Genomic DNA, 19,091 nt, shown 5'->3' on the forward strand with positions numbered 1-19,091 from the left:
AATGGAGCAACCAGCTCTCAAACATCAACTTCATAAAAATAGCACTTTTGATATTCTGGGACTTCATATGCAACATTTCTCATAAGCCTGGTCATCAAAATGCACTTCATGGGCCCGGATATATCATCAAAACATTTCCTAGACAGGGGGATATCAAAGTAACATGCACAACATTCATTAGGTTCTCCTCTCAATAAGGGCAAGATTTCCTGTAAACAGGGACATCAGTATAACATCACAACATTGCCTAGGTACGATTCACTCAGGTACAGATCTTATGCCTGGGTAGCACAAAAGTAACAGGCACGGGGGCGTGGCCAAGATGGCGACCTGAACGGACGCAGGTCTCTGTGGCTCCCTGCCCTGGTTCCTCCTGAAAGCCCTTAAACTACAGCCTGACCCCCCTCGAAGGCCATCAATCTTGGCCGACAGGCGACTACAGCTACCGGTCACCCCGAGATATCGCTGCTAGGCCTGTGGGACCCCTGATACTGCCTTGGCGCCAGCCGGCCATCCGACTCAGACTCCCGAAATGGCGGACGACCTGTGATGGTGATCAGCTCCACTCCTGCCCCTGGGTCACCTCTGATTTGTACAGCGCTCGGGCGGCCGCTTGCAGTGCCCGCCATTGTTCTCCGTGGACTGCGACTCTGGTGTGGGTGTGTGACGGAGAGCGGGCCGCTGCGACTCGGCCGGCGGAGTGCGAAGGTGCCGGCTGGGCATCACGAAACTCGAGGCCCCGGTCCCGGGCCTAGCTGAGACGCACCGCAGGATTTGGCTGGCTGCTCCCGGAGAGGGGGACGACCCGGAGGTACATCCTGCGCATAGAGCGACCTCCGGTGGCGTGGGTCGAGCCGGCCGGGAGGCGCGAAACTGTGAGCCCCCAGCTCCGAGCCTCGGTGTGAGCCGGGGCTGCACGATCCTTTGCGTGGTGCCCGGGGCGGCCCCAGCAGAGCGTTGGGGTGAGCCGGACAGCGCGCCCGTCCAGAGGTGCTGGGTTGACCCGAGGAATCTGCGGCCACGGCCGAGAGGTTGGAACCGAGGGGGTGTGTGGCCTAGGCGCCCCCACAGCTGAGAGGCCGCAGAGACCCTACGGACTAAGGTGAGGAGTGTGGCGGAGGGTCTGTAGAGAAGAATCTCGGGGGGGTATATTCGAGCTCCCGGTGTAGTGCCCGGACGGGCCCATGAGCCAGACTGTGCTGCTGAAATTGTGGAGGGGCCGCGTGCACTCTGGCAGGGCCCCTGGATGCTGAGGTCCCATCCTGCCCTGCGCGCGGTTGTCCACCCGGGGCCCTCCAGACAAATAGGGTTAGTGCCTGGCAGAGAAGAACACCACGGCGATCGGAGTGGCTGGCCACCCCTGCCTGCTGTCTTGGTTTCACGTGGCCGGTCCCCTTGTCCCCTGTTGAGACCCCTGGGACCGCGTGGACGGAGCTGCCTCCCTGCACCATAAGCTGCTTCCACGCGTGCAACCCCCGGACATCTACCTTTATCCCCAACCCCCTGGAGGTCTACGAGCGGACCCACCCCAGCGATTGGGCACGACATGCCTAATTCCAAGGCGACTCAGACCCTCCCGGAGCTGCTGGCGAAACCCCAATGCAAACCACCATCTCCTGAGGCCACAAGACCGCCACCGGAGTCATCCGAAGACCATGTGCCCATCACCAGGTCCTTCCTGGAGACATTGTTCAATTCCCTCAGAGATGATTTCAAGTCCCTAAAACAGGAGGTGCCGGAGAGGTAAAGGAGCTCCGGAGGGACGTGGAGGGTCTTGGAGACCGCGTTGTGGCCATTGAAGAAGCTGATCAGACCAGGAGTAGCGAAATCGAGCAGCTCCGGCAGGAAGTCCTGAGACTTACAGATCAGCAGCTAGACCTTCAGGCCCATGCAGAGGACCTTGAAAACCGCTCTCGTCGCAACAACATACGGGTCCGGGGAGTCCCTCAGAAAGAAGAGGGGGTGGATGTCACCGGCTACCTACAGAACCTATTCCGGCACATCTTGGGGGAACCTGCGGACTTTCTAATTCGAATTGACAGAGCACACAGAGTGGGGCTTCCCAGGCGAGTTGTCGCCCCGCCGCCTGACATTTTGGCTTTTCTTCCGGATTTCCCACTCAAAAAAAGAGGATTCTTCGAGAGGCCAGACGGGCACAGCCGCTTCAATTTACGGGTCACCCTGTCGCCCTATACCAGGATCTCTCAGCTATCACGCTTCAAAAAAGGAAAACATTTAAATTGGCAACGGATTTCCTGCGGCAACAGGGGGTTAAATATTTCTGGGGCCACCCATTCCGGCTGATATTTAAATGGAATGGGGGCCCTACATCAACTGCGTTCGCTCAAGTACACGTGTGCTCTTCTGGGACTCGACTGGGAGGAGGAAGCGACGCCGAAGCGGGCCTCGCAGGGGCCCTCTAGAAATGGATGGCAAACAGTGGGCCGCAGAAGATCCCAGTCCCAGTCCCAGTGAAATCCGAGGCCCACATCATTACACAAGAGAGAGCAACGGCGGTGGCAGAGGTGGCCAGGGAAACGTCACCCTCTAAATGATCTAGATACCCGATGGGGGGGGTTGGTCATAACGCATATTATGCTCACGGGCCGGGGGGTGCCGGGCCGGGCGGGGGGCCACGATGGCCACCGCTGGACAGGACCCCAATTTGTAACTTAACCACGGCCCGGTATGGACTGACAGGACTGGGACTATGTGTTCTTGTGGTTTGGGTGTTTGGAAATGGGTGGGGAGGGATGGATGGCTGGTTGGGGACTGAGGTTCACGTTTTGAGCTCCTGGGGTTGGACCGGGGAGGGGGAGGGTAGGACACGGGTTCAGTTTGGATTAGTTGGGGACAACGGGTGGGTCTGCAGGTGGGAACCAGTGTGCCAAAGGGAATTTGTCAATGATGGTTATATGTTCCAGTTGCCTCCCATTGCAACGCTCGCCTCTTCAACTGAAGCCTCTTTTCCGCTCACTTTTGGATGCGTCCTCCACCATATTAGACGCTCCATGCATTATCTCCTCCGACACCGGGGCTCCCAGGGGTCCCCTTGAGCTGATTAGCTCATTACACTCCTATCTGCCATGCAGGCTAACTGGTTCACTACATCCATGTCTGTCTGCCGCGGATACATACCTTTGATTTTGCGTTACACCACCTACCCCCTCTACCATGGCTGATTCCACTTTGAAAGTGATAACCCTTAATGTGAAAGGGTTGAATAATCCTATCAAGAGAAGGGCTGTCATCTCCTACCTAGAAAACTCAGGGGCCGACATTTGTCTACTACAAGAGAATCACCTTCTGCCCAAAGACTGGCATAGAATGCGCTCCCGCGCTTTCCCACAACAATTCTTTTCTTCTCTCCCCACAAAGAAAGCCGGGGTGACGGTCTTGGTGTCTAAGCGCTTCCGGGGAAGGGTGGGGGGGGGGGACAAGGTTGGTGAGGTCAAGGGACGCCTTTTGGCATATACTTTTCTGATAGGCGACACACGCCTGACGATCGGCTCCATCTATGCCCCGAATACGGGACAAGAGGCGTTTTTTAAAGCGCAGCTTCAGAGTCACTTCAACCCTCTAATTCGCTCCTGCTCATGGGTGGGGACCTCAACTTAGCTATGGACACGAACAAGGACAGGTCAGGGCATCGTTACGGAGTAGCCGTAGGATACTGAAATGGTTGAGTAAGATGCAGCTATAGATAGTAAAAATGGACGCAGTACGCCATGGGTCAGAAACTTGCTAAAATGGGAAGCATTTGTTTTCATACTCAAAGTATAAAGGTATAAAATGAATACTTACAGCATATCCGGGATAAGTAGGATAGCCGGAAGGTGGGTATCCTGGATACGACATTCTGTAAACCAAAACAAAGCAAATACTGTCACTTACTGTTGCATTTTAAAATCATAACTTCAATCTCATCTTATTTATGGTCCGCTAATTTTCTTCTGGAATTGGAATGTAGGAAGGCCAATCTATACAAAATATCTGCTGCTTGATTAGTGAAGAGTTAGGCAGATCAGCACGGAGTTCCAAAGCACAGCAGAACTGCACTTAGCAACTGTGCTTCTGCCTACATTCCAGATTTTTGTTGTTGTCTGGTGATGCTGAATGTTGTGCGTGTTTTTTGGGCTCACATTCATGTCTTTTCTTCTTTCATTATCAAACTGGTCAGATTCCAGGATCAGGTTTTTAATTAGATTCTGATATTCTAGGCCTGGAATTTCCTTACTCTCAGCTTTTTCAGTCAGTCACAACTTTATTTCGCATCATTTAAAATGCATAAAAAGTACAGACCAAAAAACAGCAATATAATAGACATCTTAAAAAGTATCCTTTATAAAAAAAATTGACAGACTTCATAAATCAATAAAATACATTCATTGATAACTTTATTTCGCCACAGACCACAAAAGTGCAGATCAAATACATACATGCAAGCACAAAATACATAAAACAATAAATAACAAAATGTAGATATAAAATAAATTAAACCTTAGTAGTTATCAATATATGCAGAATAAAGAACCGTGATACAGCAAAAACAATAGGGGGGTGGGTGTCGTACCTTAAGACTCTACAGGCTTGGGCGCATTGTCTAAAACCAAGGTTCCTACAGAGCGGAATCAACCAACATTTCCTTGATATCTGATAGGCAGTGCAAAAGAATAAAACGTGGAATACGTCCTCCCGCTCATAATTACATGCCGGGCATACAGTATTCTCCAAGTTATCCCATTTACAGGTAAATGCCCTCAGTGAGAGACTACCGATCCTAAACTGCATGTATAGTTTCCTCGCAAGTGGGGGGTAAATTGCATCCAAAAACTCCTCCTTTTTAGATTCGGTCTTTACTTGGAGGAACTCTACCGACAGTCTTCCTACAGTTGTAATAAAATACATATTACAAACCAGGTATCACCTAGATCAACGTGTGAATATTTGAGCAGCTCCATTTGACAAAAGGTGCAAAACATACAGACATAGACCATCCACCCCTCAAACCTTTTTAATCCTCCTATACTTGGTCACTCTATATGAACAAACTGAACCATTCATTTGACTTTTTTTTTTAGAGAAGTCTAAGCCACACGTTTTTATTGAATATAACTTATCATGGACCATATAGATATTAAATAACCACTCAAAGACATCTGCTACAATGTTTGTACAGCAATTAATGGTGCTGCGATGACAACCATGACACAAATCACAACACCTGGTGCGATGGTCATCACTTTAAAACAGCCCAAAGATAAGATGCAAGTGCATAACACACCAGGGGTGTGGAATTCCTATAGCCCAGTGGTTCCCAAACTGTGCGCCGTGGCACCCTGGGGAGCCGCCAAACCTAACCGGGGGAGCTGCGCACCAAGCACTTTCATGCATTTAATGTTGAAGTGTCTGTTGGGTTCAGTTAAACTAATTAGACTTTAACGCAGGATATAGATGATTTGTAAGTGACATGCCTAAAGCTATAAACGTGGTGCTTCATTGATGGCATGTTAAGGGAGATGACCTCTATATTTCACTGGATCTCCATGTTCCAACACTCCCAAAGTAAGCAGAATATGGAAGATTTTGTTAGAGTGGTTAATAGTTGAATTTTTTCTAAATGGATTTTACACCAATGCAAGTTATCAGGAAAGTACAGTTGTCCGGTCTATTCTACACATTAAGTATTGACACTTGTACTTGAACCACTGGTACTTCCAGTATATATTTCTTTCAGTACATGCACACGCGCGCAAACACACACACACACTTCCAGACAGGCCTGCTCGCTCGTTGAGCACAAGGAAGTAAAACACCATATACAGCATAATGCCAACATTTGGAAGCAAGAAAAAACAATCTAAGAAATGTATTTGGATTGCATAGCAATTTTAGGGAGGCGATAGCAAAAATAAAGCTGTATGTGGTTTAAAGAATCATGAGTCAACCTACTGAAATAGGTGTGTTGGCACGTATGACATGGGTAGAAATGGAAGTGCATGCAAATATTCTTCAAGCCCAAAAACACTGTGGCAATAGGGCCTACATACATAGGGGTGCTATCTAGCCCTGTAAGTGGGATATAAAAGTTCGAGAGGGTACTCTAAAAAAAGGCATGGGCAAAGAAATGCAACTAGGAATATTTTATGAGAGGTGCCGCCTTAGTAATACGAAACACCCTGCGTATATGATGACAATACCTTCATCCCAATTATTTTCAGGGAAAAAAATGCAAGTACCTCAGAGGCTGGGCTTACATCCTAACCCCCCCCCCCCCCCCCCTCCAAAAAAAGTAAAAGTGGGGAGCATGGGCAATGGCCAATGGGTCAAGGGAGTCGCGGGTTAAAAATGTTTGGGACCCACTGCTATAGTCAGACTCCCAAGACCTCTTGTTTGACGTCAAGGACAACAAGTTTACATGTTATTTTGTTATTGGGACAAGTAGGCCCGACCCCCTGCAGCACAAACCCTTTGGCTGCCAGTTTACAGTACCACATTATGGATCAGGGATGGCATTGTTTGCAGCAAAGGTCCTATTTGTGTCCATATGTTAATGCTGTTCGAACTTCTATTTATACTTCATTAATACAAAGCCTTTCTTATTAGGGTGAGCGTGCTAAGGAAATGTAGTAAGCTGGTTCCAGTGTAAAAATGTGTACATGCGTTTGCAAAGTTGAATATGAGGCTACATTCAAAGCTCCCAGAATGCTCCCGAATTAGATGCAAATATCTACAGAAACTTGAAAGCAAGATTGACGATTCTTTGCTTTCAAAATAAAATCTTTACAAAAAAATACAACTATGAAAATAAACGGTTTGCTAACCTACTATGAAACTGTAGGTACCATTTCTTTGACCCATCATCAAGTAAAACGTGTTGATTCATGCTAGTATTTCCCAAAAATATTCTTAAATGGAAAATTAGTGCAATCAGTGTCAACAAGAAAATGGCAAGCATTAAAATAAACAAGCACCGGCAAAGCCAATAGCTTTGGTATTGGTGGTCAGCCTTTTAGTTTTGATAGGTTTTTTGTATTACTTTGTGGGAGCTGCCAGGCCCACACCATCACAACAAACATTGGCAAAAGGCAATAATATGTTTTGGTCTCAAAAAAGGACATCGCCACAGTAGTCCTGGGCACTGAACAAAACTACTTTTTGCATGCTGATATGCTCCTTGGAAAAGCAGAAGTCAGTTGATGGATAGATGGTTAGAGAGAGGCATAGAACTTTAATTAAAAAAAGGGTTTGGTTTATTCCAGACCTAATTAAGGGCCTCTCAATTCTTAAAGAAAGTCACAAAATTGCACCCATGGTATATGTCCTTGCATTAGTTCAGATATACTGCTTTCATGAATTCCCTAAAATGTACTAAAATAGGCCAGGAAACCGTTCTCCCAGAGAATATTTGTGAACTGCTCTTTAGCACAAGCAAACATGCAGGTGTATATTTGCACATGTGAAACTCTATTGAGCGTTTAGACGTTCACTTTCCCTCCAACCACTTTTTTACCCAACCCTAGAAGTTTTACTTCTGACATGGTCAAGAGAAAATGTCCAACCTTCTCAGTATGGGAAAAGATTCAAGAAGAGCTGGCGAAAACCCCTAAAACATGCAATGTATAGTAGGTTTGCACGGACACAAAAGGGAATTCCAACCCTGGAAATATTGCTTAACGCTACCCCCAGACCCAGATATGCAGAAAGGTGGTAAAATTATTAAACTGCATATATTCAAAACCTACTATACTATGAGCCCTAGCATAATCAGAAAGGCTAATTTCAGAGTTTTTATATAATGAGATTGGTGTCATAATTTGCCGCTGCACTATGTGGCGCCAAAGGGACAAGTGGGGTTTTTAAATAAATAAGGTAGCCAAGGAATGCTAAACCATATTCACTATGACCAATATAGTTTGCGCAGCTACAGGCAACAGATCGTAAGCGTTTACAAAATGCGTCCTCCACACGCTGCAGCTATTCTTCATCACCATACCACAAATCGCTGCTCCATATGTGGCAATATCCTTCGTTTTGGCTAAATTAATCTTTAGGATCTGAGGAATAGGTTTGGACCCTATTTTTTTTTTTTTTTTTAAATATTAAAGACTGCAGCAATGCTTTTTTTCAGGAGGGCAACTCAATTTAGCACCATATCCTTCCAAGTTAATATGCAATCAAAAAGGACCCCCAAGTAGGACATGAGTGTTCGTTATGTTTAATTTTATTGGATTTCTTGGGATGTGCCCCTGCAATTAGCACAAACGATTTAGATTCATTGACATGTAGGTCTAGGCTAGCCATAAAGTACATATACTTCTCTACGAGTCTCTGCAGTGCCAGGGGGTCCTGGCTGAAAGCACTGTATGGTCTGCATAGACTAGCATCGGGAGAAGGGCTGCATCAACATACTGAACGTCCTTTGCACTCTCCATTAGCACAGCACCCAAATTGTTAGTATTAAGGGCAAAGAAGGGAGCAAGGACGCAGCCTTGTCTCAGGTCTCTTTCAATATTAAAAGGTTTTGTACAATCCCCTTCTCTGTCATAGTAGACTAATGCGGTAGCACCTGAATAAAGCGGATTTATAAAAGATAGCAATAGGTGAATCCACTCCCAAACTCTCCATATTGACCCATAATTTACTATAGGCCACACAATTAAATGCAAAAAACACAGTTGATGGACAGAATGTAGAACAATGTCATACATTCACCCCAGTACAAGGATCTGGGCCTAAATCCATCGTTTTTTTGCACTCCATATTGCGGTCTGGGAAAGACATGGCTTGGTAGTTCGGACTGGACTGTTCCCATGAGGCACAGGGTCAGAGCTGATTTGCATATAGCCAGTGTCTAACCCAGGGTGGTGTGGAGTGCAAAAAAACAATGGATATAGGCCCAGATCCTTGTACTGGGGTGAATGTATGACATTGTTCTACATTCTGTCCATCAACTGTGTTTTTTGCAATTTTCACCCCGAGTGTGCTGGGTATACTCAGACGTGAGTCCCAGGCTCTCCACACCACTGGAGTCAAGCTATCCAGGCTGATAGCCAGAAACCGGTCCTTGGATGCTTGATTCCGGTCTGGGAAAGACATGGCTTGGTAGTTCGGACTGGACTGTTCCCATGAGGCACAGGGTCAGAGCTGATTTGCATATAGCCAGTGTCTAACCCAGGGTGGTGTGGAGTGCAAAAAAACAATGGATTTAGGCCCAGATCCTTGTACTGGGGTGAATGTATGACATGGTTCTACATTCTGTCCATCAACTGTGTTGTTTACACAATTAAATGCGGCAGAGAGGTCCATTAAGGCCATACAAAGTTTCACTTTTTTTAACATTGTATACTTAGCAGCCACCATCATCAAATACAAGCACTGGTCAATTGTTCATTTGCCCTTTCTGAAGCCATACTGCACCTCAGATGGGGCTCTTCTTTCTCCTTTACATTTCTCTAACCTATTTAATAAAATTCAACCCATAAACTTAGCTGTGCTATCAATTAGGGATATGGGTCTATAATTTTTGGGATTTGATCTGTCCCTCTTTTTGAATATAGGTATGATTATTGGTCGCTTCCAGGATGTAAGCGGACACATTAACTGTAGGATTAAAACATTTGTCAATAGTAGACCCCACAGCAACTTATTGTCAAAAAACATAACAGGAACCCCGTCAGGGCAAGGGGTCTTCAAGGTGCATGACTGCGCCAAGGCTCGTTCTACTTCTACCACTTAAAAAATGAGATGGGAAATATTTTCCACTGTCAAGTTACGGGTATGGTGTGTAGACTTGGTTTAGAAAAAAACATTGAAGTATGGGACCCATCCATCCTTCCTTCCAGAACCCTCGACTATCCTTCCTCTCAGATGCTTGCCTTAAAGTCCTCCCATGCGTCCTCTCCTAAATGTTTTAATCTACTTCTGCTTGCTTCTTTATATCTTTATATCTTGAACGTAAGGCCCGTACAAGCAGGACATCTGAGGACCATGCTCAAAGCTTTGCGCAAACTAGATACCGTTTTTGTGCAATTTGTGTCAAACCACCACGCTTGCGTGCGCCTGCTACTTCATGACGGGGGTTGGCTGTTGGTTAATTCCAACCAAAACGTCCTCAAACAACCCCAACACCAGCTGCTCTGGAGTGGCACAGTCATCTAAACAGGTCATGAACTCAAGATATTTACGTGTGAGGACTGATGTTAATAAGTCAGCCTTGTCCACTTTGTCCCACTTTAAAATATAGCAGTTGTTCCCAGTTAAAACAGGCCTTGGGGCGCTCCCCACAACCAGTTTTGTATTTCCACCCCCAATCAGATCACAACCAAGTAGGGCATGATCACTTAATTCTGTATCGTTACACAACAATTGGGTAACCCAATGATCTGCCGGACCTGGGTCAAATATAGTACATAAAAATTAGTTAAAGCGGAAGGAAAATATTTATACAAATCACATCACCCAAAATAAATACATTATTCAAAATTGGTCTGAAATTCTTTGGGCAATTTTAGATCATAGTCAGCAAAATTAAATCAATCTGTAAAATTGCCAAAGGGTGCTCCAAGATGAGGTGTAAGTAAAAAGTGCTCAAAGGAGTGCTCGTGAGAAGATTTAAGTGAGCGAAGATCAGAAATTCACAATACTTACATTTATTATACAAAAAAACTAAACTGACTAACCATGAGTTGTACGTATATATTACAGAGGAGAACCACACGACAGTAAAGAGATACAATAAATTAATTGGTCATCTATATGTGGATAGGTTAAAATGAGGGACAGTCGACGTTTCAACCCCAATGGTATTTATTAGGAGGAACAATGAATCCTTAGGACGGGGTCTTCATCAGGACAGAAGGAGCCACCTATGGATTATTTAAAGGAAAGGCAACGAATTACTAAGGGTGATGGATAGGAACTCATTTATACGATACGTTTATTGGCAGCAAAGGTTCACCTTATATCCCCTGCAGGAGTGTCAGTGGGTTTAAATCACAAGAATTGGCCTGCATGCTCCTATGCCAGAAAACGACAGAGTTCACAGATCTGTGAACACTGTCCAGTGGCAAAGCTAGCCTGGCTGATGAGGGGTATTACCCCGAAACCGGTCACAGAATGCTTTCTGGCATTCAGTCTATCTTCTGTTCTTTTTGCATTTGTCGCCCTAAGTGGGAAGGGTATGCCCAGACATGGGTCCCATGCTTGCTATGCCACCAAATTTAAGCCAGCTTGGCTGAGGATTATGGGTGATTATGGGTGTTACCCTGAAACCGGTCCAGGATGCTTGTTTCTGGTTCAGGGAAAACCTGGGCTGGCAGTTCTGGCTGAACTTTTTCCATGGGGACCAGGGTCAAGACTGATTTGCATATGACTGGGTCTAAACTGGAATGGTGTGGCGTGTAAAAAATGATTGATTTAACCCAGATCTGCGACTCAGGGTGAATGTTTTATTAACTCAATTTAGAAAAGGGGGTGGTGATGAACAGAGTGTCTGAGTTAAACAGACCACTCTTACCCAGTCCAAAGATCAGGGCTTGATCCATCACCGTTATTTATCTCACTGCCCCATCCCAGCTCAGAACCTGGCTATATGCAAATCAGTCTGTCCCTGGCCCAGTGCATCATGGGAACAGGGCAGACTAAACTACCAAGCCAATTCTTCACCAGAAAGGAGACAAGCTACCGGGGACCGGTTTCTGGCATTTCAGCCTTCTTCGGCCCGGCTTGCTTGAATCCTGATGGAGCAGTGAGAAAGGGACTCATGTCTGAGCATACCCTGCCACACCTATAGTGGCCAAAAACGATTTAGAAAAGGGGGTGGTGATGAACAGAGTGTCTGAGTTAAACAGACCACTCTTACCCAGTCCAAAGATCAGGGCTTGATCCATCACCGTTATTTATCTCACTGCCCCATCCCAGCTCAGAACCTGGCTATATGCAAATCAGTCTGTCCCTGGCCCAGTGCATCATGGGAACAGGGCAGACTAAACTACCAAGCCAATTCTTCACCAGAAAGGAGACAAGCTACCGGGGACCGGTTTCTGGCATTTCAGCCTTCTTCAGCCCGGCTTGCTTGAATCCTGATGGAGCAGTGAGAAAGGGACTCATGTCTGAGCATACCCTGCCACACCTATAGTGGCCAAAAACGATTTAGAAAAGGGGGTGGTGATGAACAGAGTGTCTGAGTTAAACAGACCACTCTTACCCAGTCCAAAGATCAGGGCTTGATCCATCACCGTTATTTATCTCACTGCCCCATCCCAGCTCAGAACCTGGCTATATGCAAATCAGTCTGTCCCTGGCCCAGTGCATCATGGGAACAGGGCAGACTAAACTACCAAGCCAATTCTTCACCAGAAAGGAGACAAGCTACCGGGGACCGGTTTCTGGCATTTCAGCCTTCTTCGGCCCGGCTTGCTTGAATCCTGATGGAGCAGTGAGAAAGGGACTCATGTCTGAGCATACCCTGCCACACCTATAGTGGCCAAAAACGATTTAGAAAAGGGGGTGGTGATGAACAGAGTGTCTGAGTTAAACAGACCACTCTTACCCAGTCCAAAGATCAGGGCTTGATCCATCACCGTTATTTATCTCACTGCCCCATCCCAGCTCAGAACCTGGCTATATGCAAATCAGTCTGTCCCTGGCCCAGTGCATCATGGGAACAGGGCAGACTAAACTACCAAGCCAATTCTTCACCAGAAAGGAGACAAGCTACCGGGGACCGGTTTCTGGCATTTCAGCCTTCTTCGGCCCGGCTTGCTTGAATCCTGATGGAGCAGTGAGAAAGGGACTCATGTCTGAGCATACCCTGCCACACCTATAGTGGCCAAAAACGATTGTTGTAAATATTTTTGTCCACCCTAAGCGTGGAAGGGTATTCTCAGATGTGAGACCCTTGCTCATTGCACCATCAGGATTCAAGCAAACCGGGCCGAAGACGGCTGTAATGCCAGAAACCGGTCCCCGGGAGCTTGTTTCCTTCCCAGTGTAAGAATCGGCTTTTGTAGTTCGGTTTGCCCTGTTCCCATCATGCACTGGGACAGGAACAGACTAATTTGCATACAGCCAGGTTCTGAAACTGGGATGGTGCAGTGAGCTAAAAAACGGTGTTGGATCTAGCCCTGATCTCTTGACTGGGTGAGAGCTTTCTGCTTAATTCAGAGACTCTGTCCCTCACCACCCCTTGTTGTAAATTTTTTTGTCCACCCTAAGCGTGGAAGGGTATTCTCAGATGTGAGACCCTTGCTCATTGCACCATCAGGATTCAAGCAAACCGGGCCGAAGACGGCTGTAATGCCAGAAACCGGTCCCCGGGAGCTTGTTTCCTTCCCAGTGTAAGAATTGGCTTTTGTAGTTTGGTTTGCCCTGTTCCCATTATGCACTGGGACAGGAACAGACTAATTTGCATACAGCCAGGTTCTGAAACTGGGATGGTGCAGTGAGCTAAAAAACGGTGTTGGATCTAGCCCTGATCTCTTGACTGGGTGAGAGCTTTCTGCTTAATTCAGAGACTCTGTCCCTCACCACCCCTTGTTGTAAATATGTTTTATTAACTCAGCATTCCGTCCATCATCTGTTCTTTTTGCATCCTGCAACATTCAGAGAACTACTCGCGCTTTCCAATCCAATCCAATCCAAAAATTCTTTATTTCGGCCATATAGACCATAAAAGATACAATACAAAACACAATAACATACATTTTAAAATACATATTAAAAACACAGTATGTAAAAAGTTCCCTTCTTGTCCAGCGAGGAAATAAAAAGCGTATCATACCAGTGTCCACAGTTTAAGGGGCTTTTTTCTTCCTGATTAGCCATACTGCCATTAAAAATTTGGCTATAGCGAACACAATGTGGCCCAGAGTGCTGGTTTTCATTACTCTATATGCCTGTGAGTAGTTTCTGAACCCCAAGTTTCTGCAGAGCGGCGCTATCCAGTATTTTCTAGGTCTGTGATCGGCATGGCACACAAACATAATGTGGAGGTCGTCTTCCTCATGGGTGTTACAACATGGACACATTTTATCACCCCCCTTGGTCCATTTGTGGGTGAATTTTTTGATGGGGAGTGTGCCTAACCTCCATTGTACAAACAATTTCCTCGCAAGGATGGGGAAAATAAAATCCATAAAAGGTTCAAATACATAAGAATTTTGGGATTCCAGAAATTGCACAGTAATGGTGCCGCTATTTTGGGCATTCATCAAAAGTGAGAGACTCTTGTCTTTGTATATTTGGGTCAGGCCTTTGCGTGAGACCCTTTGGCAGCCTTGCACGGGATCCTCCCATAGCTCAGATAAGTTCATAGTGAGCAGTTCATTTTTTACGAAAGCAAGCCAGGGGATTTTGCTGCTTCGGTTCAGGCTCATGACATGGATAAGGTCCTGCCTATAATGATGTAATTAGTTTGTGGACCAAAGCCTGTGCCAAAACTTCACTGGCTTTGACACAAGCTCCTCAGCAATAGAGGGGAGACCCATATCTAATCTCAGTGGCAGGAGTGGTGTGCCTCGTGGAAGAGCTAGTAGGCATCTAAGAAAGTTATTTTCCACTCTCGCCAAACCTTGGCCTGCTTTATACCCCCACAGCTCACTCCCATACATAGCCGCTGCCTTAGCTGGAGTCCGATAAGTTTCGAGTGCGGGGCTTATAAGCTTAAAAGTGGAAGTGTTGGCCACCTTCAAGATTGCGCCCGACAACTGGGACAATTTAAGCCTTGATCTTGCTATCTGTCGGTCCCATGATAGATTTTCCTTTAGTGTTACCCCCAAGTATGTAAAGGTAGTAACCCTCTCAAGGCTGGCAGTACCCAGGGTGGGATTGGGCCTGGCTTTATTTGGTGGATTGAATATCATGAATTTGGTCTTTTCTGTATTTACCTCTAGGCCATGTTGTCTACAGAAAAGACCAAATCCATCCAGAATCCTCTGGATCCCCATGGGGGATTTGGAAAGCAGGAGGGTATCATCGGCAAACATGATTGCCGGAACCCTCCTGCCTGCCAAATGTGGGGCATCATTGTCCTTGACGTTTTCTAGATGGAATATAACGTTGTTGAAGAGACAAAACAGGGTCGGTGCCAGGACACAACCCTGCCTCACCCCTCTACGGACAGGGAACCTGGACGAGAGATTGCCATCCCTCCCACACCTAACCTGCGCATAGTTATTCTCGTGCAGCCTAGTTATGATACAGAGTATCTGGGGGGGTACTCCTAACTTTTCCAGGACCTCCCAGAGTTTCTTGCGCGGGACTAGGTCAAAGGCTGACCTCAGGTCCACGAAGACCATGTACAGCCTTCCCCCCTCCAACCTCACCGTCTTCCAGTAAAGGAGGACGAGGCGGAAAATCTGGTCCATGGTCGACATGTTTTTTCTGAAGCCAGCCTGTAGGGGGCTCATGATATCATTGGCCTCCACCCAGTCTAGCAGGTGGTTCAGGATGAGGCGCGCGAAAAGCTTTTGGGGGACATCTATGAGGCTAATCGGCCTGTAATTGGCCGGGAGCAGAGGAGACCCCTTCTTGTATATTGGCACAATCTCTGCCCCCAGCCAAGAGCAGGGGACCGCCATACCTCCTAAGATGGCATTAAAAAGAATAAGAAGGTATGGGCCCCAAATTTCAGGGTGATGTCTAAAGAGGTCCCCCGGTAACTTATCTAACCCAGGAGCCTTTCCCAGCGCTAAGCGCTCCATTGCAATCACCACCTCACCTAGAGAAAATTCCAGGGCCACTTCCGGGGAGACGGGGGGCTCAACCGCCACTCCATCGGGCAATAGGATAGTATCTTGATAAAGTGTCCCAAAGTGGGTCTCCTAGACAGAGGAAGCGATGTTAGGCTCCACTGCGGATTTGAGTTCCCCCGTCCCAGTATTTACCAGGGCCCAAAATTTCCTAGAGTCTTTAGCTTTTAAGGCTTCAGACAGATCATGCCAATGGTTCCAGTCCCACTCCGCCCTTGCGTTGGCCATTGCTACTTTATACTCCCTCCTGAGATCTGCAACCTTGGCCTTGTTAGAGCCCTCTTTAATGGTAGCAATTAACTCTGACTTGATTTTCCTACAGGAAGAGTTGTACCAGGTCGGGGTACGAGTCTTTTTCCTACGTGACGGTACCACCGGATGGAAAACCTCGGCAAGGGCCCTCACTAATTCCTCATGAATGTTAGCTAGTCTCTCGTTGTAATCAGTGGGTCTCGGTTGGTTTATAAGATCATCCACTTCCTTGAACCTGGGGAGTGCTAAACCATATAACTTGTTTATAGCATCTTCTGTGTTAAGCAACTTTCCCCATTTAACGCGGCGCCTGTTTGTGGAGAGAAGCAAGTCCCCCTGGTCGTCGCCGCAAGGAGTAGTGGGCGACCCTTCTACAGGTACAGGATGCTGAATCTGCAGTTGAAGGGCATTGTGGTCGCTATCTGTCCTTGGTAGCACCCTGAAGTCGTGAACTTTAGGCCACATGGTAATATCTAAAAATATATAATCCAGCCTTGACTCATGGTCCTTTCTATTGAAAGTACACAATAAGGGGGTATCGGACGGAGTACGCCCATTGCAAGCCCTCATTGCGAAGTTCGAGGTAAGGGACATAAGCTGTATTGCCAGCGGGGACCAGGATTTAGGGTGGGGTGAAGACGAGGGTGGGACTCCCCAATAGTCTTCCTCAGCGGTGAGAGCACCCTCCTTTAATCCTTCTAGGGGTTCGAAGTGACAGTTGAAGTCCCCTCCCATCACGATCTTGTGGTCGCCTGGCAGTTGGCCTAGAAAGGCTGACAATTCGTCTAGAGTGGGGGATTCATTGGGCGCAGCGACTGGGCGCGAGTAAACGTTGACAATGGCCCATTGTGTTCTACCAGGCCATCTAAGCAACACACACTGGATATCCTGCGAGAGTGTGTCCATCTTTTCCGCCTGGCACCCAATGTGACTCGCTACCCAGATCGCCAAGCCACCCGAGGGCCTCCCCTCCCATTCCACATTGCTGGGATTTCGAAGATTTCGAACCCCCTTCTACTCTGGGGTTCCCTCGCCCATGTCTCCTGAAAAAGGAAGATATCACTGCTGTTTATCAGGAGATCCCAGTCTGGTGTGTCTACCTTATTTGTGATCCCCGCCACATTCCAGGAGAGAATTCTCAACCCTGGACCATATGGTGGTGATCCTGCCCCGCCAGGTGGAGTTGGAGCGGTGACTGAGGGAGGGCCAGGATCTCCCGGGACAATTGTGGCAGCCAGAGTGGGAGGCGGTACAACCACATCTGCTGGTGTCGAATTAATACCAATAGGGGTATTAAGTGGTAACTGTGCTTGGCCCCTGATGCTTCTAGGAGTAGCCCTTCTCTCTTTAGCGAGATCCTGCGCCCTGTTATTGGTCACATGAGCATCTCTCACTTCCCCCCTGCCTACCGCCCCGATAACAGATCTTTCTGGGGCCTGTTGAATATCTCCCTTTTGTGGTCAATTCATCTGATCAAGGCAGGAAAATCTGTTCGGGTGGATAAAATTACAGTGAGTGGAAAATACACTGTGCTTGGGCCTGTATCGTGAGCCATCCACTGCAAAGCCCACTCTAGTCCACCCCTGTTCCCTCCCCACAGCTGGATTACAAGCATTTGGATAAAAATGCTTGAGAGACACTAATTCAATGGAGGTGTTATCAGCCCTAGCAAGCCAATTGCAAATATATGGGGCAACCTGTGGGCTTTTAAAACTAACAATTATACAGTCCCCCACTCTATTCTTAGGAGTAGATCCAATCCACGGAACCCTTCTGACCATCAAAACATCTCCTTTTAGGTTAGGTGGAAGGGGCCTGTTGATGTTAAGCCAACTAATTACCTTATTGCGTAGCGAGTCCTGCGGCTCCCTTGCACCACCGGTAAGTTCAGGGACTCCCACCATAATCGCAGTGTATGCCACTGCCTCAGGGGGCAGGTTAACCATCCTGCGCCTAGCGTTGGGGCTGATGGGACTTTCACTTTCCAAGCAGCCCGGGGCAATGGCGGCCGCTTCTTTGAAATGAAATAGGTCTTGCCTTTACAAGAGTTTGTGCTATTGGCATTGTAAATGAGAATGCCTTTTATTTATGTGTTAATTAGCAAAATAGATAAATAAAAGACATTGTTATTTACAATACCAATAGCTTTCCGCCGCCTTTGATACGGTGTCTCACACGGTGCTCCTTAACCGCCTAGGCGAGGTGGGTGTAGAAGGAGTGGCTCTGGCATGGATGAAGAGCTTTTTGACTGACCGTTATCAAGAAGTTAGGCTGGGCTCCCACAAATCCACCCTTAGGGAGCTCAATAAGGGAGTGCCACAAGGCTCGTGCTTGAGTCCTACACTCTTCAATGTGTATGTGGCCCCCCTAGCCAACTTAGCAAGATCTTTCGGCTTCACCCCTGTGTCGTATGCCGACGATACCCAACTCCTTTTCCCCTTTAAAAATCTTACACCTGCAATAAAAAGATCTTTTGCAGATGGCATGAGAGCCATTGCAGAGTGGATGTCATCGAACTGCCTGCAGTGTAATGTAGGGAAGACGGAGGTCATGTGTTTTGGGCAAGCGGCGACACACTGGGCATCCGATTGGTGGCCCTTAGAGCTGGGCCCTGTCCCTACCCCCAAGAGTACAGTCAGAAACTTGGGAGTGCTTTTTGATCAGCAGCTTACTTTCAAGGGCCACGTTAACCAAGTTGCTGGAAACTGCTTTCGGGCTATTGGTATGTTAAGACGTGTCTTCCCCTACATACCGGACCATCATAGAAAGACGCTTGTACAGGCTCTTGTCATCAGCAGGGTTGATTACTGCAATGGTCTGCTCCTTGGAGCTAACGAGGAGCAACTTAGTAAACTGCAGGTAATCCAAAATACAGCTGCAAGGATTATCCTGAATGCCCCTCCAAGGACACCCTCACATCCCCTGCTGATGAGACTCCACTGGCTTCCAGTGAGGAAACGAGTCCAGTTTAAAACACTGTGTACTATCCATAAGAGTATGATAGGGGAGGGCCCAAAATACATGGCCACTATTTTTCAGCCCTACACCCCTGGGCGCCTTTTGCGCTCCAGTCATCAGCAGCTACTG

At 47.2% G+C, this 19,091-nt stretch overlaps 1 protein-coding gene across 2 annotated transcripts in view; it reads right to left on the reverse strand.

The window, feature by feature from the left end:
- ANXA7 (annexin A7) overlaps positions 1-19,091 on the reverse strand; it is a 453,711-nt gene that overhangs the window by 346,758 nt on the left and 87,862 nt on the right. For both annotated transcript variants that reach the window (XM_086922337.1, XM_086922336.1), the window contains exon 2: positions 3,805-3,859. In XM_086922337.1, the coding sequence (XP_086778463.1) occupies positions 3,805-3,858 (54 nt within the window). In that variant the 5' untranslated portion in view covers position 3,859. The remainder of the gene's footprint in view (positions 1-3,804; positions 3,860-19,091) is intronic.

This window comes from Lissotriton vulgaris, chromosome 5 (genome assembly GCF_964263255.1).
Source record: "Lissotriton vulgaris chromosome 5, aLisVul1.2, whole genome shotgun sequence".
Taxonomy (NCBI): domain Eukaryota; kingdom Metazoa; phylum Chordata; class Amphibia; order Caudata; family Salamandridae; genus Lissotriton; species Lissotriton vulgaris.